Source organism: Puma concolor, chromosome D3, assembly GCF_028749965.1.
Source record: "Puma concolor isolate L17-30 chromosome D3, mPumCon1.1.hap2, whole genome shotgun sequence".
NCBI classification, from domain to species: Eukaryota; Metazoa; Chordata; class Mammalia; order Carnivora; family Felidae; genus Puma; species Puma concolor.
Window position 1 is genome coordinate 11,757,017 of NC_141678.1, and position 24,056 is coordinate 11,781,072.

At 53.7% G+C, this 24,056-nt stretch overlaps 1 protein-coding gene across 6 annotated transcripts in view; it reads right to left on the minus strand.

Moving 5' to 3' along the window:
- Positions 1-24,056, minus strand: part of TBX5 (T-box transcription factor 5) — an 86,088-nt gene that overhangs the window by 23,495 nt on the left and 38,537 nt on the right. For 2 of the 6 annotated variants that reach the window (XM_086681770.1, XM_086681769.1), the window contains exons 2-7: positions 20,657-20,841; positions 18,889-18,983; positions 16,604-16,723; positions 15,664-15,811; positions 11,994-12,146; positions 4,194-4,285 (exon numbers count right to left, since the gene is read on the minus strand). In XM_086681770.1, the coding sequence (XP_086537896.1) occupies positions 4,194-4,285; positions 11,994-12,146; positions 15,664-15,811; positions 16,604-16,723; positions 18,889-18,983; positions 20,657-20,803 (755 nt within the window). In that variant the 5' untranslated portion in view covers positions 20,804-20,841. Of the gene's footprint in view, positions 1-4,193; positions 4,286-11,993; positions 12,147-15,663; positions 15,812-16,603; positions 16,724-18,888; positions 18,984-20,656; positions 20,842-21,258; positions 22,496-22,527; positions 23,129-24,056 lie in introns of those variants that run through there. The other 4 variants (XM_086681768.1, XM_086681767.1, XM_086681772.1 and 1 more) reach the window with 4 other exon arrangements.

Below are 24,056 nucleotides of genomic sequence, written 5' to 3' on the forward strand. Positions count from 1 at the left end.
AAGACTTGTACATCACTGCCCACTTCTACCCTGAGCCAACCCAGAAAACCCTTGTTCCCAACAGGGCAAACGCCACTCTTCCCACAAAGCCTGACTCCCACCCGCTCCTTCCCCCATCTCCCCTCCCCCCAGGGCTCCCACCTCCTGCCCCAGCGGCCTTGGCCTTGGTCCCCAGCACCTGCTGACTCTTAGGAAGTTCACAACCTGCCTGAACACATCTTAAAGACTGGAGCAAAGTTCAAAGAAAGCCATGTTCTATGGAAAACCAGGCTCTAGATCATTTCAAACAGCAGTGAAGCTCCCACACCTTTCTTGTTAGGATGCACATTTAGGGGTATTTCCCAAATTTCGGCCATTTGCATAAGACCTTGACAAGTTCGACAAACGTTTACTCCAGCTCTACTGCTATTTATTTTTTTTTTTTAATTTTTTTTTTCAACGTTTATTTATTTTTGGGACAGAGAGAGACAGAGCACGAACGGGGGAGGGGCAGAGAGAGAGGGAGACACAGAATCGGAAACAGGCTCCAGGCTCTGAGCCATCAGCCCAGAGCCTGACGCGGGGCTCGAACTCACGGACCGCGAGATCGTGACCTGAGCCGAAGTCGGACGCTTAACCGACTGCGCCACCCAGGCACCCCGAGCTCTACTGCTATTTAGTTAATACTTTCCCTTAAATAATCAGCCTTCGCCGTCCCCCTTCCCTCCCCCCTTCCTCCTTCTTTAGAAGCAGCCTCTTTCTAAGCAACAGCAACTATAAAATCAGCCTGATGTGCTTGCGTCCCTAGACCTTCTAAAATCATCCATCTGTCACCAGGGGAGGGGTCCTGCAATTGGGGGAATATTGGTTTTTAGGGGAAGATGTTGTTTAAGCCGCAGATTAACCTTGCAGAATAACCTCGGCATATTTTATTTTTTTTTTTTTTTAAATTTTTTTTCAACGTTTTTATTTATTTATGGGACAGACAGAAACAGAGCATGAACGGGGGAGCGGCAGAGAGAGAGGGAGACACAGAATCGGAAACAGGCTCCAGGCTCCGAGCCATCAGCCCAGAGCCTGACGTGGGGCTCGAACTCACGGACCGTGAGATCGTGACCTGGCTGAAGTCGGACGCTTAACCGACTGCGCCACCCAGGCGCCCCTTCCTCGGCATATTTTAATCAGCCTGCTAAAAGACAGGATTTTAAAATAATTTTATCGTCCTCTTTGTGCTTTTCCCACAGCTCTCCCATTTTTTTATAGTAAGCGGTCTTCTTTCTGGAATTAGAAATCGTACACGGACGTTGCAAAACAACTAAGACCATCTGCATTTTCAAAAAACACCGAGAGCTGGGTGAGAAGAGACAGCGGGGTGAGTGCCCAGACATTTGCCAAGCGAACACGGACGATATTTATGCGGGCTAACTGTGAGTCAATGTCCGGCCCTTTCCCTTCTTCCAACTGCTGGAATTAGAGGAAATGTCATTCCTCCTGCTTTCCCCCCCCCCCACCCCCCACCCCAAGCCAGCTGTCACCGGGTGTGCAGGGGACAGGAAACAGGATTACAAGACGAACAGGGAGCCTGCCGTTCCGGCCTGGCTATTATCACAGCCGACTCCGGACAGCCATCTTCCCCACTTGTCACTGGGAGTTGGGACCACAGCCCAGAATAACTGCTTAACGAGGGCAAAACTAGGAGTAATGGCGAGTCTTCCCCCAAATCAGATACGTTATATCGAGCGTGGACTAAGAACCAAGTACCCTGTTGACAGCCTCTCATATAACACTTACAAGAACCCTGGAAAATGGAAGCTGTATTCATTTACACCCATTTTACAGATGAAGACACTGAGGCTCTGCGAGGTTAAGTCACTCGCCTGAGGGCGCATGCTGATAAATGCAGAGTGAGGATCGAACCCGGGTGGGTTCGTCCGACTCCCAAAGCTTTCTGTTGGACCCGCTCTGCCCTACTCTGTCTCCTTCTCAGGGACCACGTCCACAGTACTGGGCCCATGACCGTGTCCACTCTCCCAGCCTGGTTCCCCGGTGCGGCTCCTAACATGGCCACAAAGACGCACGCGGTTCTTAGGCTGAGAGTCCCCTGGGGTCACTGACAGTGAAGCTCTCAGACATCTGTGCTTCCCCACCTGTCTCTCCTTCCACGTCTATCATCCAGCCAATCAGCTTCCAAAGCGCAGGGCCCTGGCCCGACACAGGAAAGCGGTGAGGGGTCCTGGGGACAGACATACACGGTCTGTGGCCAGGGGACACCTCTTGGAGGAAGGGGCAGCTCCAAGGAGACCTAGTGATGGGCAGGAGAGGGTCAAGTGGGGAGGAAGGAAGAAAGCCCGAGGCAGACCAGACGTGCTGTTCGAGGGGCCAAAAATAATGGGAAGAATACAGGTGTCGAGCATCCCCTTCCGCAAGATTGAGACAGAGCGGGGGGGCACTGGAGGGGGACAGAGCTAGGGAGGAGTGGCCAGGTCGGACAGGAAGGGCGCGGCCCTCCACGAGGAGTCTGGACGACCTCATCCTGAGGGCATCAGGAAGCCTGGGAGTGTTCTAGGCTGTGGAGTAACCTCGTCTGATTCGTGTTTTACACAGATGTCTTTGGCAGCTGCCTGAAGAATGTCCTAGAAGGGTCTAAACAACTCAGGAGGCTGTGGCTGCTGGAACCGAGAGCCTGGCAGGAGAAAGGGGGGGTGAGTTTGGACACATGTTAAGAAGGCTGCATCGACGGGACCCGGTGGCTGGGTGCGTGTGAGGGGGTGATTTGCAACACCTTCAGTCCATCATCCCATCTGCTCTTGACTTTGCGGGAAGGAGGGAAGATGTGAGGGAAGAACCCTTGGTGTGCAGGCCGGAGCGGGGTGGCTCGCATCCAGTCCCTACCTGCACGGCCTAGAGCCTCACCTTCAGGCCTGAGGTGAGACTCCATCAAAGGCTACAACGCCTTAAAGGAAGCCGACAGGATGGCGAGGGAGTGTGGTCGCCGTGCAAACGACAGCTTGGCGCTGTGAGCCCAGGGCCACAAACAGGTTGACCCCTCCCGGCCTTATGAGGTGCTGTCAACTTTTCCACTGACCGTGGACTTCACCCAACTCCAATTTCCAAAATGCAGACACTCGACGCCAACGTTTTCTAACAATTTAAGAACTGGGTTCTCTTAGCCACAACCACAAAAAATCTCACTACCCCCGCGATCGTGAAGGACCCCAATGATAAAGCGGGGTGGACGTGTGCGCGTCTGAAGGTATCGGTGTTACTCACTTTTTAAAAGCATGCAAAATCACAGCAGGTGACCCCACCAGCTAAACACGGTTTCCGTGGCACGTATTTCCAAACGCATGTTAAAACCCCAGCGCTGCGGGTTTTCCCTCTCCCTTTCTTAGATCCCTTCTGTTTCTTTGAATGGGTTTGTCCGTCCATCTGCCTGACTCACCCTTCTCGTGTCTTCCAGAGAGGATAAGGAAAAACTTCCTAAATGACCTCATTTTATTTTGAAACACTAAACCCACCAGAAGGGGTGCAGCGGGGGGGGGGGGGGGGGGGGGGCGGGGACAGAAACCCCTTCCTGGTCAAAGGAATCAAGATGTATTTCTAATTCCCTCGCCATATGGTAAGTTATTTTGGAAGCGTATCATGAGGTAAGAGAACGTTTGAGAAACTTGGCAAGGCTTGTACAACCCTTTCAAATCAGACCAAATTCCCACTATGTACATTTGCTATAGCCCCTTCTATTCATCATATCAGCGACCGTGACCACAGGATATGTAAAAATACCGAGCAATTTTTATCACCAGCTTCCAATCCCCCCAGTGCCCCGGACCACCACATGGTGTCAGGTTTGTCTGTATTTCACCCCCAGGAAATCAAGTCATTAACTTCCCTTTCATTTACGGAGAGCTGTTGCCAAAAAGAAAATCATTCATCGGCTGTGACTTATGGGAAGAAAGAGAAAGGACTGACTTCACAGGAAGGTAGGCGACAGCAAAGAAAGAGGGGAGAGAAAGTTCTCGCTTTTGTCCCTCCCACCCTCCCCAGGGCAGATGGAGAACATCAAGTTCCCTCGTTCCTCCTCCCCGTCCTGCCCCCCCCAAAGGGGCACACGCCCCTCCCCCCAGGCTGTCCCATCCTTTAAGGTTTAAGCCGTGGGTGGCCGCTTCTCCCTTTTCTCGGTGGGGACGAAGGAGCCCAGACTTCCAGCTTCTTACCTTTGCATTCTTGACATTCTGTGTAGGTCCATGTCGTCACTGCCCCGGAATCCTTTGGCGAAGGGATTATTCTCAATCTTTAATTGGGTGATCTGAAGGAAGGAGAGAGAGAGAGAGGGAGGGAGAAACTTGGGTTTTCACTTCACTTGATGGCAGCCTCTGGCAACCAAAGGCAGCAAATTAAGCCAGTCACGTCAACGGAACCCACCACTTCATTCGAGAGGAGGCTTTGAAAAATGTCCTAGATCAGACCGCTTGGAAAAGGGGAAAAAAACCTGGTTTCGGTTTGCCCATTAAGTGGAGTCATACCCCGCATCACTCCAGCTGCGTTTGGTTTTTAATCCTGCCATGTTGTGCCGCACACACGATCTAGGCCCCCGACACTCGGTGCGCCGACCCCCCCCCCCCCCAGCCTGGAAAGTTGTGCGCGTTGACACGGTGTCGCTCCCCCCCGCAGCGTGGCGATCGCCGTTTGGAAAAACTCGACTGCTTCCAAAATTCTGCTCTGCCTCATGCCGGGTTCATTCAGCTTCACAGACAAGGGTTATAGCCAGCCCAGGTAGAAGACGGTGTCTAATTAAATCAATACCAAAATACAGAATGGTAACGTACATGATATCTGTCAGACCGCTCCAAACCCCTTCAATCTTCTAGACAAAGAAGCGCGATCCCTGTTCTTGGAAATTTCGGTTGTAATGTACAATACTCAGTAACAGAACAGGGGAAACAGTCCAACCGTATGGACTTTGCTAGAAGTACTTCCTAAAAGCTGTGTGTGAATCGCATGTTTATGCATCAAATCACTTTTTTTAAAAGGATTCTTTTTTTATGTTTATGTGTTTACTTTTTGAAAAATGTTTTGATTTGTTTCTGAGATAGAGAGACAGAGTGCGAGCGGGAGAGGGAGACACAGAATCCCAAGCAGGCTCCAGGCTCTGAGCTGTCAGCGCAGAGCCCAACGCGGGGCTCGAACCCAAGAACCGCGACATCATGACCTGAGCCAAAATCAGATGCTTAACTGAGGCACCCATGCGCCCCTATGTTTACTTTTGAGAGAGAGAGAGAGCAGGAGCGGGGAGGGGCAGAGAGCGAGGGAGACACAGAATCCGAAGCAGGCTCCCGGCTCAGAGCTGTCAGCACAGAGCCCGACGCGGGGCTCAAACTCAGGAACTGCGAGATCATGACCTGAGCTGAAGTCGGACGTTCAACCGACTGAGCCACCCAGGCGCCCTCATCAAATCACCGTTACAGCCAGCAAGGCAGATTCAGTGACACTAACTTCACCTTCATTATCATGATTGTACCCTATCTATACGGCACGCTGGTCTGCTTAGTATCGTGATCTCAGTCAAAGCCCTTCTCGTTTACGTTTATTTCATACATGTAACTTTCTCTACGCATCAAACCAGAATCACCAGCTATTCAATAAAAGGAAAACTATTGTATCAAATTCTCTCTGCTGGCACCCACAGAAAGTTCTAAATCCAAGGCCCGCCCTCACTTTGTTGCGAGGGGAGACGAGGCACTTTTCGAGACGAACTTACACAAATTGGTTCTGCACTCTCTCCCTGATAGATGAACGGAAAGATAATCAAAGCGAGAACACTTTTCTCTTTGTGGTCACATCATATGCCAAGTACACACGAAAAACACCTCATCCACCCCCCGTAGTAGCGCTGCAGACTTTGAGAAACTGAGCACGTTTCTTTGAGAAACCAGGAGTAATTAGTGAATGCACCCATAATTCATCCGTGGCACATCCGGGGGGGGCAGGCATTCTGGTATGTTCTGTTTTCCAGAAGAGATGGCTTTATAAGGTTTCCTTCCCACCCCAAGACGCTATAATGAGTGTGAAATTACTATATTGTGTATGTGTACACGTGTGTGCGTTTGCGATGAAAAAAAAAACATATAAAATTAACGTTTTTAAGATCTGGTGTATGAATCCAACCATAGGACATTTTAGAAAGGCAAAGGTCAATGGTGGCCAGAAGTTGTGTGGGGAGGGACGGATGAAAAGGCAGAGCCCAGAGGACATTTAGTGAAACTATTCTGTGTGATACTTAACGGCGGACACACGTCCTCATATGTTTGTCCAAACCCACAGGATGTACGACACCACAAATGAACCCTAAATTAGACTCCGGGTGATAACGATGTGTCAATGTGCATTCATCGATTGTAATAATGTCTCACTCTGGTGGGGGATGTTGATGGTGAGGGAGCCTTTGGGAAGGGTGGGGGGCAAGGGGTCTATGGGAACTCTCTGTACTTTCCACTTAACTTTGCTGTAAACCTAAAACTTCTCTTATAAAAACAAAATCTGTTTTAAAACTTTTAAAGTAGGTGTGGGTATTTATGTGTATACACATTCCTTCCCCCCTCATTTCTTTTTTTTTTAAACCATGCCCATTCCTACAACTTCCTGATCTTGACTTGACTCTTCAGAACGCGTAGAAAAGTCTATAAAATCTCTTAGGAAAACAGTCTTTAACATGTGCACTCCCGAAGCCACTTCTGTTTTGGAGTCCAAAGACCCATCCCCTCCTGGAGCTTTTTTTATTTCCCACTCAGGCTTTGTCACAGTAAAATGCAACCCAACTGACCATAAATCATGTTTTTGTTTTTGTTTTTTAAAGGAGGGGGAGAGATTCTCAATATGCTAAGTAAACATTCGATCATTTAAGAAGGGAGGGAGGGAATCCTTGCCGCACTCCACGCCTCCAATCCCCCCCCACCCCCCCAAGTGACTGAAGCCAGTCTCTGGAAATATTGAAGACAGTCAGGGTGTGGTATCGGGGCTGAATTAATGCCTGGTCCATGATGTCACTGTTCCTCCAAGCGCTCAGGACAAACAATTATTATGCAGGGGCGGGGGGAGGGGGGGGAGGAAGTCTTTTATCAGCAAAAATCTTTTTCCCTGACACCACTCTTTACCAAAAGGTTACCTACTTTTTGCGCTTCCAAAAGTATGATCGCATAGGACAAACACAATCTGCTACAAGTACCCCTAGGTAGGTTGATCTTACACACATCTGGCTTTGTAGACTGAGTCCAGACGCCCGTAGGTTATTAAGAATTATCACCCTGGAGAAACGTTAACCTACAAGCTTAGCTAAAGGTGGCAAAGTCCGCCTTGTTCTGTATAACCGCCTCTAGGATACGTCCTTCCTGACACACCGCCGTGTGCTGTCGCTCGCTCACTCACGGGCACACAGGCTGATAGAGTCAGACGTCTGAGTTCCACTAAAAAGGCTCCACTGAAACTGACTTCCCTCCAAAGTCAGCATAAAACCGGATATCCGGGGGAGGGGGGGGCAGTGGGGGAAAAAAAAACAAATATAAATGCCAGCTCGGACCAGTGAGACAGAGGTTGTAAAAATTAATGAGAATAATTGTTGGGAATTCTTGCTTTTGAAAAAAAAAAAAAAAAACACCCTCGCGAGGGCCAAAAATCTTAATTATGTCTCTCTATTAGGGGTTCATTTCCTGGTCCCAACCAGAAAGCTCATACCTCATAAATACAGGCTCCTTACACAATGATTTAAGCAGGAAGAAAAAATGCCTCTTAATGGCGAGGTAAGTTAATATCGGGGGGACGGCCGCTTGCAAACACAGCCATTGTTGCGCGAGCAGAGAAATGAAATGCCCACGTGACCTTTTTTTAACACCTAAATATTTCTAGGGATCGCTCTGGACGCTGCTGACAGCTTCAGTGAAAACCTTACAAAAACGTGTTTCACAGAGCAAACGTCGTTCTGGACGAGTCGAGTTTTTAAATATCTTTTCCAAGCTGTCAACCATCTGGGGAAATAACTCCCAAATCCAGCTTGGGGATCACAGCTGGGCTAAGGAAATACGTCGTGTCATTAGGAGCCCGGCGGCGTGCGGGTGCGTGACTGCAGCCCAACGCGCGAACCCTGCCACGCACCTGCCTCCGCCTGGTACCCGCATCCAAGCAGAGAGAGGGCATCGTGAAGGCACCGGGCCCTTGACACCAAAAATCAGCGGCTCGTCAGTGTCCCGAACTGTCCTGGCGATTTAATCACGCGGATGGCTTTTCTGTCCTTGCTCATTTTTCCAAAGCATAATATGGGGCAAAGAGCCCTTGAATGGATGGCATGTTCGGGGAACGAACCGACTCCACCACAAAGACTAATGTTTGTAGCTGTTGTGCAACCACAGTAAGAGGAACTTCTTTAAAATCTCAGTTTTTCGGAACCCAACGTAGCCAGGGCAGGGCAAAGGGTTTCCAAGCGTGTGTTCTGGAAGGAGCTGCCCTGTTGCAAACGGATCGGTTGAGCGGTAAGTCAGTGACTTCATCACTAACCGTGCTTACTCTTTGCCAGGCTCAGCACTACGAATTTTCCGAGGATTATCTCGTTTGGTCCTCACAGTGATAAAAACAATGCTTGTGTTATCCCCATTGTACAGAGGAGGAAAACTGAGTCCAGGAACTATGCCCAATCGAATGGACTTCAACCCAGGCAGCCCGCCTCCAGAGTCCCACCTTAACCTTATGCAACAATGAGCAGCAGCTCAGGTGGCTCCTGCCCAAGAGGTCTCAACTCCTCGCCCAGGTGGGACCATAAGGGAACAAGACAGAGTCCACAAACCACACACAGGCTGGCCCTCTTAAGTCAAGTCACACGTCATCTATCCACGCAGGGAACGTCTGGAGGGGCCCTGGACTGGACTGGAAAAATGTACTGCTTTAGACTACCTCCTGATAAAAATGAGTGCCTTTGGTACTTTACCACTAAAAAGTGGGGGAAACCTCATATGGGAGAGAGTGACTGCAAGTTCTCTCCTATGGAATCCCTCTTCTGGATGTCAGGTGGGCTCAAAAACCTTTATGGCCCAACCAATTAAAAAAAAAAAAAAAAAAAAACCCAGGGGCACCTGAGTGGCTCAGCCGGTTAACTGTCCAGCTCTTGATCTCAGTTCAGGTCATGATCTCACGGTTTCGTGAGTTCCAGCCCCACATCGGGCTCTGTGCTGACAGGGTGGGGCCTGCCTGGGATTCTCTCTCCTCTCTCTCTGCCCCTCTCCCACTCATGCTGTGCCCCCCCACTCTCAAAATAAACAAACATTTAAAAAAAATTTTTTTTAAATTCCCACCTGTGAACCCTATCCATCCAGATTCATATTTGGAGACACACATTTTTAGACCCATGAGCATTTAGATACACAATCCCCTAGATTGTGCTCAAACCTCACACAAAGTACACACCCCGTTGGGCAGACACTCCTTCAAGCACACGGATCACTAAATATATTCACTGGGGAAGATACCTTTTTAAAAACAGAAATCTGGAAAAAAAAAATTGGAGGGGGGGGGCGCCTGGGTGGCTCAGTCGTTTCAGCATCCAACTCTTGGTTTCGGCTTGGGTCATCATCTCAGTTGGTGAGTTTGAGCCCCGCATCTCACCGTCAACACAGAGCATGCTTGGGATTCTCTCTCTCTCTCCCTCTCTCTCTCTCTGCCCCTCCTCTCCTCATGCTCTCTCTCCCTCTCTCAAAATAAATGAACAGACTTAAAAAAAAAAAAAAAGAAAAGAAAGAAAGAAATAACAGAAACCTGAGCGTGTCAGGTAGATTCACAAGAGGTCGCGATGATAGTCTTGTGGGTATAACATACCTGTCAAATTGGCCAAACTGTACGCTTCACATATCGCAGTTTATTGTTGGACGGTTATGCCTCAATAAAGCAAAGAAAGAGACGGAAAGAAGGACAGAGACAAGAGTGTGCTCATGTTCCCCAGATCTAGCCAGGCTGGATGGGCCCTAAGATCCTAACTACGCAGAGCTTAGGAATCTCCCCCACAGGATCTACTCTCCAGCAGGGAGAGTCTAACACTTCCTGTCCTTTCTGTAGGAGCCTATGCTTTCTTAGAGGAAAAGAAAGAAAGAAAAGAAAAGAAGATCTGATACATGTTTTGACCCTCTGTCAGGTGTGTGTGTGTGTGTGTGTGTGTGTGTGTGTGTGTGTGTGTGTAGATACGTATGTGTAATACATGGCTGTGTGTGCATATGTATGAGAGGGAGGGAGGGAGGGAGGGAGGGAGACTGAACGTCCTTGCTACTATTTTTTCCAATTTTTTTCCCCTGTGACTGTCACCGCAAAGTTAAACATAGATTGACAGCAGCCATAGAGGAAACAGGTTTCTAACAGCCAGACTCAAATTAGCCTGAAACAGTTTTGCAATTTTCAGGGTATTTGGCCTTAATGTTTTTGCTCTTGCTGGGTTTGACGAGTCGGGGCTTGGATCCCAGAAAAAAATCCTTCTTCCCCTTTAAAAAGTCATTGCACTTTGGGGAGAGTGAGTTTTCTTTCTGGAGGGAAGCTCTCTCAAGACCTGGGGCCCCGAGACAGGCCTTGTGGTCTAGAAGGGACCATCCATCACAGCTTGGCCTGGTGACTGACAATCTGAATTTGGAGATTACTATCTTGTAAGTGCCCTGGCTTCACTGGGGCGGGTGGGGGGACACTTTCTGACACCCGGCATGTACTGGACTGACCTTCCCGGGGTGACCGGAGGCTTTAGGGTGCTAAACCCACCCTTCACCCTGCCCTGTCCTCTCCCACCTCTTCCCAGTCCCTGTAACTTCCTGCCACCCTTGCTGGCAAGTGGGGACAGGAGCTGTGGAGAGGGAGGACATTACCATGCCCCCATCTACTATCTCCTCATGTTGCCCCAGTGACCTGCCCTCACTGATCCCCTATGGGACCTGCTAATTTCCCCTTTGCCAGTCCTCCAATTCAAACCACTACTTAATGCTAACAACCTGCACCCCCACGGTGCCTCCCCCCCCCCCCCCCAGATTCTATGCCTTTTCATAAGTAGGTTTAAGAATCATTCAGTCCTGCCCTCCGGCCAATAAAATGAATCCAGAGGCACTCAAGTGTCTAAAGAACAGAAAGGACCCAAGACAAGTCAAGACGAGCCCGTTCCCCTGGGAGAAAATAAAAGATACTCCCCCAACCTGCGGTTATGGGGTGCCCTGTTCACATATCATTGTCCAGCTTGGAAATACCCGAATCAGGGCCTGGATTTTGAACAGCGTGGGGTCTGTCGTTGACAGGACCCATGTGCACCCTTCCCTGTCTACACCACACTGCAGCCGGCTTCCTGAAAACAAGGTATCCCTCCCCTCCCCAAGCGGTGGTTGTGCAGGGTCTTGTCTAACTAGAGAAGGCATCTTGCAAACCCAAGCCCAAGGCTTCTGGCAACTTTGTCCCAGTTCAAGTTGAAATGCATCCAAAAGACAGACTGGAGGAGAGACCCCCAACCCTCCCCCACCACCAAAAAAAAAAGCTCCATGAAGGGTACCACCGGGCCCCCACCCAAGAGCAGGGAGCCACGTACAAAAGTGACCTTTCTCCTTGGTGATCACTTCATGAGACCAGAGATGTGCTCGCTTTGGCAGCACATATACTTCATGAGACCAGAGAGATGCTTTCTTGTTGCATTTGGACGCATGGGCACCTGCAGTTTGATAAACTTGTGTCTGATGGTGTGTGCATGTGTGTGTGTGTGTGTGTGTGTGTGTGTGTGTGTGTGTGTGTCTATGTGTGAGAGGGACACACAGAGACAGAGACAGAGAGAGTGATACAAAACACGTGAACATAGTACAAACAGCTGCAGTCCTCGATCTGTAGCTTTGTCCCGCCTCAGCCCGCAGCGAGGGAACGAAGAATCCCTTAAAGTCTAAAGGTTCCAGCACGAGACCCCTGCACAATTGTTTTCATGCAAACGAACAGACAGTCCCAGAGCTAGCTCCCAGGTTTCAGCTTACCTTGTGGTTCTGGTAGGAAGTCACCGCAATAAAGGCGGTCTCAGGAAAGACGTGGGTGCAGAACGCAGTATTTTTTGAGCCAAATCCATTATTTTCATCTGCTTTCACGATGTGTAATCTGGGCTGGTATTTGTGCATGGAATTTAGAATAATCTAAAAATCATAAAGAAAACGAAATTGTAAGAACAATCAAAACCCCTTTGTTTCCAGATAAAAAACCCCACTTTCCACCCCTAAAATTCGCCTCCTTATACGGGCTCTCAAAAAAAAAAAAAAAAAATGTCTGATTTTTTCCCTCCTGTTTTGAAAAGGGGCCAGTGATTTCATTAAAAAGAAACATTTCAAAAATGACAATTTCCAACCAAAAAAGCCCGGGTAATATTCCAGGAATCTACCCAAAGCACACACGGCAGTAAATCAGAATTCTTAATAAAGTTTGCTTAATAAATTAACTCCTGCATAAGGTACTCCCCCCCCCCCCCAAATGGGAGGAAAGCAAGTCAGGAGCAGGGAACTTGTGCCTGGAGTTGGGGCGGGGGTGGGGGGAGATGTCTAAGCATCAATTTTGGAGTGAAAGGGGAGAAGACACAAACATCCTCCGCCCTGCCCCACCCCCCATAAACCTGCGAGAGATGGAAAAAGAAGAGACCAAGAGTTCGCAGAACTGGAATAAAAATCACCTTTTGTTTGCAGACTGTGCAAAGGAGCGTCGATGAAAAAAAAAAAAGAGGATAATGGAACGGGGGGGGGGGGGGGACCTCCACGGATGGCGAGATGGGGGGGGGAGGAAGCATCTCCTTGTCACCCCCCCCCCCCATCTCACCCCCAGCAGAGGAGGGCCTGCTTCCTTCCAGGTTCCCTTTCTATAAGGTCAGCAACATTTCAGGATCCACGAGCCTGATCTCCAGATTTGGCGGGACACAGAACGGCTGCATCTGCCTTTTGGGGGGAATGCGCTCTTTCTCCTTCCTTTCTGCCTTCTGCGTGTTTGGGGAACGCCCCCGGGGGGTGGCGGGGCAGACAGGATCTTACCGCGGTAGCCTGAATCCAGCTACTATAGTCAGTATGGGGTTGGGGGGGGGGGGGCTCTGCTGGAACAGGGCTATTCCTAGGAGATGAGCATCTTTACTTGGAAAACCGGCCTGGCTGCTTTGAGGACGCCGGGTTTTTGATGATTTCGGGAGGCTGTGAAAGCCAACACGCATCAGGACGCTCCGAGAGAAACCCGCCGAACCGGCCAATCGCCGCGCTCAACGGGCAGGATGGAACTCGGGCCTGCTTTCTCCCCAGGACAGCCAACTGGAGCGGCCGGAGGCTGTCCCGGTGTCTTGGATATTTGCGTTGATGACCCTGGGGCAAGGTCCTTGGGCCAACCCTTGAGACCCGCCCGGAGGAGGGGGAGGGGAAGCGGAGAAGGGGCGCGAACCCGGGGCCCCGCGGCTCCCCGACCCCGGGCCGCGCGGCTCTAATCTCCGGCCCGCCGCGGTCCGGCCGCCTCCCTGGCCGATAGCGACGCCGGGCTGGGGCGGCGTGGCGACAGAGAGACGCAGCGGGGCCCCGCGCGCCGCCGCAGCCCCCGGCCGGCGCGGCCATCGTCCCGGCTTAGCCAAATTGCTTTGACGGCCGGGGACAGTGTCGAGACATCAGCGCGAGGGCGATCTAATGACTCCTAATTTCATTAGGGCGGCTCTGGACCCCAAGTCCGGAGTTGGGGGGTGGGGGAGGGCTGCGAAGGGCAGTCCAGGGCAGCCCGGAGCACCCTCCCTCTTCGGTGCCCTCGGGAGGACCAGAAACGCTCCAGGGTGCGGGAGCCTGACTGCGGGGCTGCGAGCCTTCCCCGGGCGCCTAGCCAATCGCGACCACAGAAGGCACCGCAGGGGAAAAGCCAGGCGCCCACGTGGGGCCAGAGCACGGTCCCCGCAGCCGCGCACCAGGGTTCCACGGAGACCCCCCCACACACACACACAAAAGGGTCCCCCGCACCCAGCCCGCGGGAGGCCGCCAGCCAGGCGGGAGTAGCACGCCGGACGCTTACAAAACCGTCCCGCTTCTCCCCAGCGCTTAAGCTAAAGTCTCGGTCCGGTGCCCGCAGGTGCGCGTCACCCTGGCCAGCTGACCGCCCACGCACGCTCGACGGCATTTCTGTGCAGTGCACGCTCCGGCCTACCGGCCGCTGCGGGCAAACTGCCTGGTTGAAACGGAAAGGAGGCCGGGCGTTTTGTCTAGAGACGCCCCTCTGCACCCCCTGCTCCTTCCCGCCGCACAGGAAGGGAATGGGCCTGCCTTCTCTCTTCCCCAGCGGCCAGTGGTGCAAGCACTCAATGTCCCCTCCCCACCCCAGACCCTGGGGGCTCAGTGTTTTAGCACTAAGGCCCCACGGGACCAGAGTCTCCCATTTGGACCTTCCCAAACCGTCTCCCCTCTGGATCAAATCCTTGCAAACCCAGCTCCCTCAACTGGGCACCGTGTGTTTGTTGATTTTCCCTAAAGAGACCACATGGCGGGACAGAGACCACCCTTGGAATTAGATCAAGCCTCGATCTCTGCTCCCACATACAAGCTGCATGACCTTGGGCAACTCCCCTCCCCTCCCATATTTCTGTCCTCGTTTCTAGGCTGCCATGAGGGTCAAGTGTTCTAAGACCAACCAGCCCACTTTATGGTGGAATCAGCAAGCTAAGGGTTTTGAACACCGAATCCGGAGACCGTGTTCTGTCTTGGTGATTAATTATTGCCAACGAAAAAACCTAGAGACATTTCCCCCCAAATCGGCGTTTTGTTCTTCATTTGCTTTTCGTTGGTGAAGAGAAATCTACTCAAAGCTAGAGAATCCACTAAAAGCTACACAATTCTCTTGGAAGGTGGGGCGGGGGGCAGCACATGCAATGTCCTGCATGCAGATTCAGGGGGTTCACCAAGGCTGTTCTCTCCAACCAGACTCCAGGTTTAGGACCCTGGTCTAGTGTGCCTGCTGCGGGAATTGGTGCCCAGCCCATCCTGGGAACTGGGGGTGAGGAAGGCTAGAAGTCGGGGGGGGGGGGACATAAACCCTAAAGTATCAGCTAAAAAGGATATCAGGGTTGGTCTCTGGCAGCTTGGCTTCCCCATCCATAAAAGAGGGAGCAGGTGGCCTGGGGTCTCCCTCTCAGCCAGAATGTCTCAATAATAAGGCAAGATCTGGAAGCGAATAGGGAAGGTATCTATGGCTCCCACCACGGTCCAGCCTTTGGGCAGCGGGTGCTGCGTACCCACTGGGCTAGAAGGACCGTGTTTTCTGAAGATCTGAAACGCAGCCGCCGTCCCTAATCACCGATGGGACTGGGGGCCAGGCCAGGGGTGCGCACTTGCCTCTCCGCAAGACCCCGGTTCTCCAGTTGCCCGGGAAAGGTGGCCCCAGAGCATGGGACAGCAGACCACAGAGAGGACCGCACAGGAGAGAGGTGGAGCCAGAGGGGAAGAAGGTGAGAGAAATCAGAGGAAAAGGAAGAGAAGGGAAGGCCGGAGCCTGGAGGAAAAGACTCAGGCGGGTGGAGCGGGACAAGGAAAGGAGCGGCTGAAAGTGTGACGAGGCAAGAAGAGAGAGAAACCCTAGGAGGAGAGAAGCGGGGACAAGAGAGACAGAGAGAGACTGGGAGCAGGGGTGGACCGGAGGAGCCCTCCTGGTACTTACGTGCCCGAATGGGTCCAGGTGGTTGTTAGTGAGCTTGAGTTTCTGGAAGGAGACCAGCTGCCGCATCCAGTGTGCCCCAGTGGCCGGCGAGTCTGGGTGCACGTAAAGGCGGCCCGGCATAGCGGGCTCTGCTTTGCCCGTCACAGACCTAGACCGAGATGGGGCGGAAACCCACCCAGACTTAGCGCCCCGTGGTGCTGGCGAGGGCAGCTGACTAAGAGAATGATCTGGAAATGTCCTGACCCTCCCCTGGCATCTACAAGCCCAGGCGCCCAGAACGCCCGTAGCCAGGCGAGCCCCCACCCGGCTCTCTTTTCTTCCACCTCGCTCCTTCCCCTGCACCAGGGGCATGCAGCCTGGCGGCCCTCAAACAATCGGTGGGTTCTGGAAGGCTCTGGACAAAAAAAAAAAAAAAAAAAAGTCTAAGAAAAATCCTTGAGGGCTTTCAAACGGGCCTTCCTCTTGGAGCCTCCGTTCGCTGGGCAGCCACGGGGAGCAATCCACCCAAGGAATGGACCTCTCCTCTCTTGCCTGTTTGACTCAAATACCACGGCCCGACTTTGCAATTTCATAAAAAGGCATGTTCAAAGCAGGTAACTCATAAAAAATAACTGTAAATGGTTTTATGCCCCCAGAAATACCTCCAGCGCTTGGAAACAATACCCTTTTGAAAAATCCACAACCCGCGGCTGCAGCAACAGATAACAAGCCCTTTACCTCCCGTGAGCCTCAGTTTTCTTGTCTATAAAATGGGGGCTAAGGGCTGCTGTTTCTTCCTCTCGGGGTGGTCCGGAGGATGCGTGGGGATAGCAGCAAGAGCCTCTAAGGCACAGTAGGAGTTCAGAAGATGTTGCTTCGTTCGGTGCGGGGGAGGGGAGGAGGTTTTTTTCTCCCCCCCTTTCCTCCCTGCTCCCCCTCAACTGCCCACGCCGGTGCCTACCATTTATTGTCTGCGAACTTGTATCTGTGGTCATCCGCGGGAACGATGTCCATGAGGAGGATGTATTTCGTTTTGGGGTTAAGGCCCGTCACCTTCACTTTGTAACTGGGAAACATCCGCCTAGGGGAGAAAAGGAGGGAGACCCAGAAAGTCAGAGACAGAGACAGAGAGAGAGAGAGAGAAAGAGAGAATTAATGCCAACGTTTTAAAGAGCGCGTCCCCACATTTTAACGGGAGAAGCCACAGTTTGAGAAGCGCTCGGGAGAGAAGTGACCCCCGCTCCGCTCCTGCCAAAATCCACTCCGGGTTTCCCTGCGAGTTCTGGGGAGGAGAAAGGCCCAGAGGTGAGCTGGAGGCTGGTGATTATTTGTAACCAGGAAGAAAATAGAAACCTGGAGGCGAGGGCTTCTAGAGAGAACCAGGGCCTCCATTTCTGCTCTTTGTAAATGCTCTTTTCAGAGCCAGAGACCTACTTTTTAATCTAGGGGCAGAAGGAGACTTCTTAGGCCAAAAGCTGGCCTCCTCCGTGCAGGCAGGTGCGTTGGCCGCTATGCACCCACATGCGGGCACCGAGGTGGGTGCACACCCGTGGGCACCCGTGTACCTTCTGTCCTGGCTTCGGTCCTCCACCCCCAGCGGAGAGCTCAGCTGGTGACCTTGCCACGAGCCTCCAGCCGACATTTGTTCCTCAATCCCACCACTCACCCGCCCCCCAACTTCTCCAAGGCACCTGGTGCCCTTCCTGGGAGAGTCTAAGCCCTCCGGCCCTCGGCAAAGAAACTCAAAACCCATCCGGGTTTGGTTTTGGAGACACCGGGGCCTGAACCAGGATGGGCTCAGGGGCAGGCGGGTGCTTCGGGGTCTGCGAGGCTCTGTACCCCCCCCCCCCTCAGCGCGCACGGGGCGCGGGCTCCAGATTCCCAGCCCTCCCGCGGAGGGGGATGGAGCGCTCCCCAGAAAGCCAGAAGGCGGGTCCGAGGCTGGCCGGGGCGGAAGGACGGGCTGCTGGCTCCTGGCTCACCCAGGGATGGCAGGAAGGGGTGAGCGAAGGGAGGCCTTGGAGCCGAAGCCTGGTGGTGTTTATCTGCCTGAGCTCCGCGCCTGCAGGCAAGCTCGAGGGAGGCTTCCCAGGCCTTTTATAGTTAAATCCCCTCAGCTCAGGCTGAGGGGGAGAGGGGGCCCGGGCTGTGTCTTTCCTTCCAGAGCAGATTGGGAAGAAGAACTCAGTTCTTCAGTGTAAACAGAACGCGCCTCCTGGTTCACTCAGGCCGAGCGGGGGAGCAAACGTTGTTTAATTTCAAATAATAATAAATGTCACTGTTGTCAGTTTATTGCGGGGGGCTCAGGCTGGACAACCAGGGCGTCTGGTGAGGCGGCTCCCCCCTCCCCCCCTTCACACACTCGGTGGCCGGCTTCACGAGCCTGTCCGGGGCGGACTCCGGACTTTCTGCCCTTGGGACACGGAGGGCCCCTGCGGCACCGGGAGGCCTGTGGTGAGGACGTCCCCAGGCCCGGGCTCGTGCACACACAGTCGCCCCTGGGATACAGAGTTGCATGACCCTCCAAATAGCTTTCCCCAGAAGTTTAGCGTTTCTAGAAAAAAAAAAAAAAAAAAAAAACCCCTGCGAGCTTTTAAGAGGAACTCTGGGGTGAGTGTCTTGGCCAAACTGCCGTGTTTATCGGTGTCTGTATATATAGAGCCCGGCCGAGCCCCGGTTCAGTTTCAAAGGCTTCTCCCGCTTTCTATAAACAATGAAAGAGGTAGCGAATACATTCAGCGGTTCGGAGTTTGGCAATCGGGTGGGACTCTGGAGCCGCTACAAGGTCAGGGAGAGTGGGACGGAGGGTGGGGGCCAGGAGTCAAGGCTGAGAGCGGGTCTCATCTCCGTGCCGACTCCGCACCTCCCGGTTCCCCGTTCTCTCTCCCTGCCTGTCCCACTTTCTCCCACGACCAACCCGTCCACTTATTATGGCCCCCAAAGCTCTGGATTCTTCTCCTATACGAGGTGGGAGAAATGCCCTGTTTCGGAGGTGAATCCAACAGGCGTTTCCTCCACCAGCGATGCAGGTCAATGGAGGAATTCTCCAAGCGTCTTTATCCAAAATCGGGTCAAACAAAACACATTCGTTCTCTCTCTCTCTGCTCTGCTCTGCTCTAGGCTCTCTTTTCTCTGCCCCCGTCTCTGTCTCTCGCATCTCCGAGACCTTCCCTCTTTTGTCTCCCCCACAAGTTGCCCAGGCGCCCCCCCCCACCCCACCCACCCCAGCAGAGGTGGCCAGCTCACCGTCCGGCCTTGGTTATGATCATTTCTGTGCCGACTTCGTGAAATTTCAGCCACAGTTCTCTTTCGTGGAGAAACACCTTGATCCCTTCCATGCCCTAGAGAGAGGAGAGAAAAGTCACACGGACCGGCCCCAGGAGCAGTGGGCCTTCCCTTCCCCCCAGCTGCCCCCCAAACACAGACTTCTCCTCCCCTCCGGAGCCTCTGGGCTCTGAGGCTGAGAACTGCCCCCAGCCAGCCCTGGAGCACCAGCAGCCCTGCCCAGGAATCCCTGTACAAGCTCCGTGTACCTCCCCACGATGCCCTGTTGTCTCCTAACGCCACCAACACAAGGCTAGAGAAAAGTCCCCAACCATCAGGGTCCTCTAGTGCGTCCATGAGAACAGACTTTAAAAAACCAAAACAGAAAAAAAAACAAAAAATAACAAAAAAACTGGGGCCAATCGCAAACCCTTTTAGCCAAGATGCAACTAAAAGACAAAAGCAAAAAACAAAAACACTCCACCTCAAAAGGCCCACTCAGAACATTCTCACGTAGCCACTCCCACGGGGTGCAAATAGTGCATATATGCGTGTTGAGTCTCGCGGTGGTGCAAATATGGCCGTAAGAGAAAATGTAAACTTAAAACTGTGTAGATCGTATAAGAGGTTCCCACGGTCCAAAAAGTTAATCCTCTGATGCCTCTATTAACAAACCTCCTAGGTTCTCACACCCAACTTCATTCGCTTCCAGCTGTTTTTTGATTACGGGAGCAGCCGAAACCGGTTAACGTTTCCGCTATGCAGCTCAAAGTTATTTTACTGAAGCGACGCAGAAAAATTTCTAGACGAAACCTTCGTTTTGCAATAATCCGCAACTGTCTCAATAAGCAGATTTGCTTTTCCGGAAAGAAAATCGAAGTCCCCCAAACCGTGTACCCACTGTGCTCTACAACTATTCACGCATTTTCCTGAGCCGGGAAGGGGAAAAAGGAGAGTCAATGAGGTAGCCAGGAAGGACATCCATGGAAATCCCAAAGAAGGGCTTTAGCTATGTGCAAATATCTCTTCGGACCAAGTCACCCCGTTTTGCACCAACTGACACCTTATTTAAAATTATGGGAGGGCTCCAGGGGCCGCCTGGAGCACCCAGAGCGCTGGGGGGAACAGGGCACAGAGCACACGGCCTAGGAGGCCTCTCCCCCTCTAACTGGGGCCCAGCTTCCATCCAGGGGAGACTGCGGCTCCCTGCAACCTCTTGGCACGGCCCGGCGCTCCCCTCCACCGGCCAGAGCGAGCCAGCCCTCCAGAGCCCGGCCCAAGACAAATAGTGCAACTCGAGGGTCTGGGCGGCGGCTCGGGGAAGGCGGGCGGAGGCGAAGGCTAAGGAAGATCTGAAGAAGGGTCAAGCCATCGCTCACGCCGGCCTGAAGCAGCCGCTGACCCAGCCCTTAATGAGGTGCTCAGGGCTGAGCCTATACCTAGTGCAGCAGCAAAGGAATGATCTGGGCTATTGTTAGCTGGCCCCAAATAGCCGGATAATGAAGGCTTCTCTATAACAACTTCAATGTATTTCCAAAATCCTCTGGCCATAAAGATTATCGTCACAATAAAGTGGATTGGAATATACTGGAATGGGGGGGGGGGGATGCAGGGCATAGGAAAGTGGAATGATTGGAGATAAAAAGGAAAAGGGGACAATTATGAGCAACGGGCAAGCCACCCTCCTCCCCTCCCCCACAGGAGGGCCTTCGGTTTTTGCAAAGGGCTTCTAGGCTAGCTGTCTTCTTACCTGCTGGGTGAAGGCGGCCTGCGGGGATGACGGAGACTTGTTGGGGGCCCCTAGCGTGCTCTCGGGCTTGGAGTCACAGGGTAGATCTTTCGAATCAGGTTCCAGGGGAGTGTGTGCCAGGCCAAAGCCCTCGTCTGCGTCGGCCATGGTGTGCCTGGCGCCCTGTGCCCGAGCAGGGTCCTGCTCTGAGGCCAGGAAACAGAGAGAGAGAGAGAGAGAGAGAGAGAGAGAGAGAGAGGTTGGAAGTACAATTCTAGTGACAGTAGGGCGCAGCTGGGCCCCAGTGTCCAGCTTCCAGCACCTCCGTTCTCAGCTGAAGGAGGCTGTGGAAGGTCCCGTTATTATTATCGTTGTTATTACTCTATGACCACGCACAACCTCTTGCAAAAGACCCGGGTCAGGCTGAGAGGAGGCGGCGAGGCTCGCATCTCCCCTGCGCAGGCTCCCCCACGATAAGCCAGCTGCCCGTCAAATTTGTCTGGACTTCTGGAAGGGCCAATAAAGATAAGGCCTGGGTATTTTTGGAAGCCATTGGGCACGAACCAAAAACAAAACAAAAACCTAGTGTCCTTTGGAGAACTGTTTTTCTCCGTCAGACTTACAGAAGGACATCACGGCTCTGTGTACTAAAAGTCACAGGAGGCATATTCTCCTGCAGCAGGCAAAACGTCTACAGTAACCCGCCTCTTGCAAAACCAAGAACCTAGAGGGGGAAAGATACGCAGATCAAGAGACCCAGCTCCAAGGAGAATTCGCATTCATCCTTTATCAGTTACAGGCCTTAAAATGAAAAGTCCCTTAACAGTAAGAGTCCTCCCCTTTCCCCCCACCTTCAGCAAGGGTAAAAATTAAAAGTAGCCGAACAGAAAAGGCAGGAGAGCGGCCGCGCAGCAGTGGGGAGGGAGGCGCGCTGCTGGGCGCGGCAGGCCAGCGCTCTGCAGGCCGCAGGGGCTGCGCGATCTCCAGGCTTTCTCGGCTCTCCGGCCCAGACGGGCATTTTTGACGAGCAGCCAGGCCGAGGGGAGTTTCTCCGAGCTTCAGCCGGGCCTGGCTCGCTGGAAATGCAGGCCCAAGCTCGGGCCGAGGAGGACAAAATGGGTCCCGGACAAATCCTGGGCGGCAGGCGCTGGATCCAACTCGGAGGTCCGACGCACCGGGGAGAACGGCCGGGGTTGCAAGCACGTAAAGGAACAGCTGCAGAACTGTTCAAGCCCGGATGAGCCTGCCTCCCCGCTCTGATCGCTTTCCAATCTCCTCCACGTTTCCAAGTAGGGATCTCCTCCCCCCACACCGGGCTGCACTGGGAAGGGGGCGCCAAGGATGCCCCCCCCCCAAAGCTTCGCAGCCGCTGAAGCGAAAGGCTGGGTCCCACCCAGGTCTGCGGTGGCCGGAGACCCGGAGTGCGGCCGACGAGGACGGCTCGCGAGGCCCGACTCCCCAGCAGCTTCCCTCACCACACCCTTGGGGCTTGGGCGAGGCGGTGATGGGAGCCCCGCGGCCGGCTGGCAACAAAAGAACGCGGGGCTGGCGTCGCCCACGTGCGCTGCCTTCCGCCGGGGGCCGCCGGGACCGTCCCCTCGCGCGCCCCGGTCGCGGTCGGCGGCAGCTCGGGGCTGGCGGAGGCAAGCTAGATGCGCTGTGACAGAACCAGGCCGCGCGTCCTGCAAACCTCCCCGCCGCTCGCGGGCCGCGCGCCTCCCCGCCTGGCTCCACGCGCCGGGGACCTCCGGGCCGCGCCACATCCCCCGCAACGCCGGGCTCGGCGCAGTCCCGGGCGGGGCGGAGTCCCGCCGCCGTTTCGCGCCTCCCGGAGCCCGCGCGGCCGGCGGGCTCCCTCCCGAGCCTCCCGGGCCATCTGCAGAGACGGTTACCTCGCTCGGTGAAGCCGGTGCATTCACCACATCCCTTCTTGCTCCTAGCAGGGAAGCTGGCGGCGAGGCGGGGGCGCGGGCATGGTGGCTCCGGGTGGGGGGTGGGGGTCTATGCCGGGGACGGCTCGCCCAGACTAGCGGCTACCGCTGCCTACAAAGGATCGGCCACCGCTGGAGCCTGCCCACCTCCAACACACACCTCCTCCGCTTTGCGCTCGCTCGCTCTCCCTAAAGACTTCCAAGTTGTCCGGCGCCAGAAGGGCTCCAAGGAACGCAAGCGGCAGCCTCCGGGAGCACCCTCGAGGGAAGAACCTCAGGGCCCCCTGCTCACTTGCACCCCTCGGGAGGGAGAGTTGGGAGACCGGAGGGAGCTGGGAAGTTGGGAATGGCCAAGGTCCTTTCTGAGCGCCGCTTTCAGGGTTAAAGTTCTGGAATCCAAAGAAAAAGGGCCTCTCTCCCTCTCTCTCTCTCTCTCAGAAATACAAGCCGACTCAGCTGAGCTCAGTGACGTTGGGCTGCCTTGATGCTTACAAAGTACTGAAATTGCCTATCCAACTAGCTCCCATTGCATGCAGCCTGCCTCTGCCTCTTTCCCGCCCCCCCACCCTCTCTCTCTCCCTCCCTCCCTCCCTCTCTCTTCCCACTCCCTCCCCCAACCACCTTTTCCACTAGATTTCCCGAACACTCAAATCACAGCACTAGTCTCAAACCCAGACCTCGAGATCACCCCTCCTCTCCACCCCCTTCCCAACCTCCATCCATCTCTGCTTCTCTGAGCTCGGCTCGGTGGCTGCAAAAAAATCCTGCACAAATCATCGCAAACCCGGTCGGCTTCTGCCCGGGAAGTAATCTCGGTGACACGGCTGTGCAGAGAACGGAGTCTGAACGCTACGCTGCACGCGCGCGCGCGCACACACACACACACACACACACACACGCCTTGCGCCTCCTCTGAAGCCTGGCCCGCGTTCTCCCTCCAACGCTGACCTCAAGACAGAGCTGCATGACCCCGCCTGGCCCGGCTGGCCGCCGACGGCCGCCCTGACATCTCTCCCCCTCCCCACTCACCACCCGGGCTCTCAGCGACTCCAGGGTGAAGGCAGGGTGAAGGTGCATTGGGGATGGGGACTGAGATCAAAGATGCCAAGAAATTGCCTGGGGCTCCCACCCCCGGGGCCACCAGACCTCCCGGGCTGGAGATGTACGCGGCAGTACCCAGTTTTATTAAAATAATCAAACAGTCATTGGAGACTGGCTGGGGTTTTCATCTCCACTGGGCCCCTCTCCCTGCCCTCCCCGTCTCTGAAATGTATTATTTTGAGGGTTGAAGAGGTCAATAGAAGCGTAAACACAGCGAGCAGGTCTTAGCCTGAGCAGACCCAGTCTGGAGCACCAACCATTGAGGCTCCGAATAAATGTCAGGGTTCCCTTAGTTTCCCACCCTCGTCTCCTGTACCCCCTCGCCTTATTCTTTTCTGGGGGCTCTGGTTCGAGACTTGGGCCTGCAGGCCAAGGTCTGGGGAAAGGCA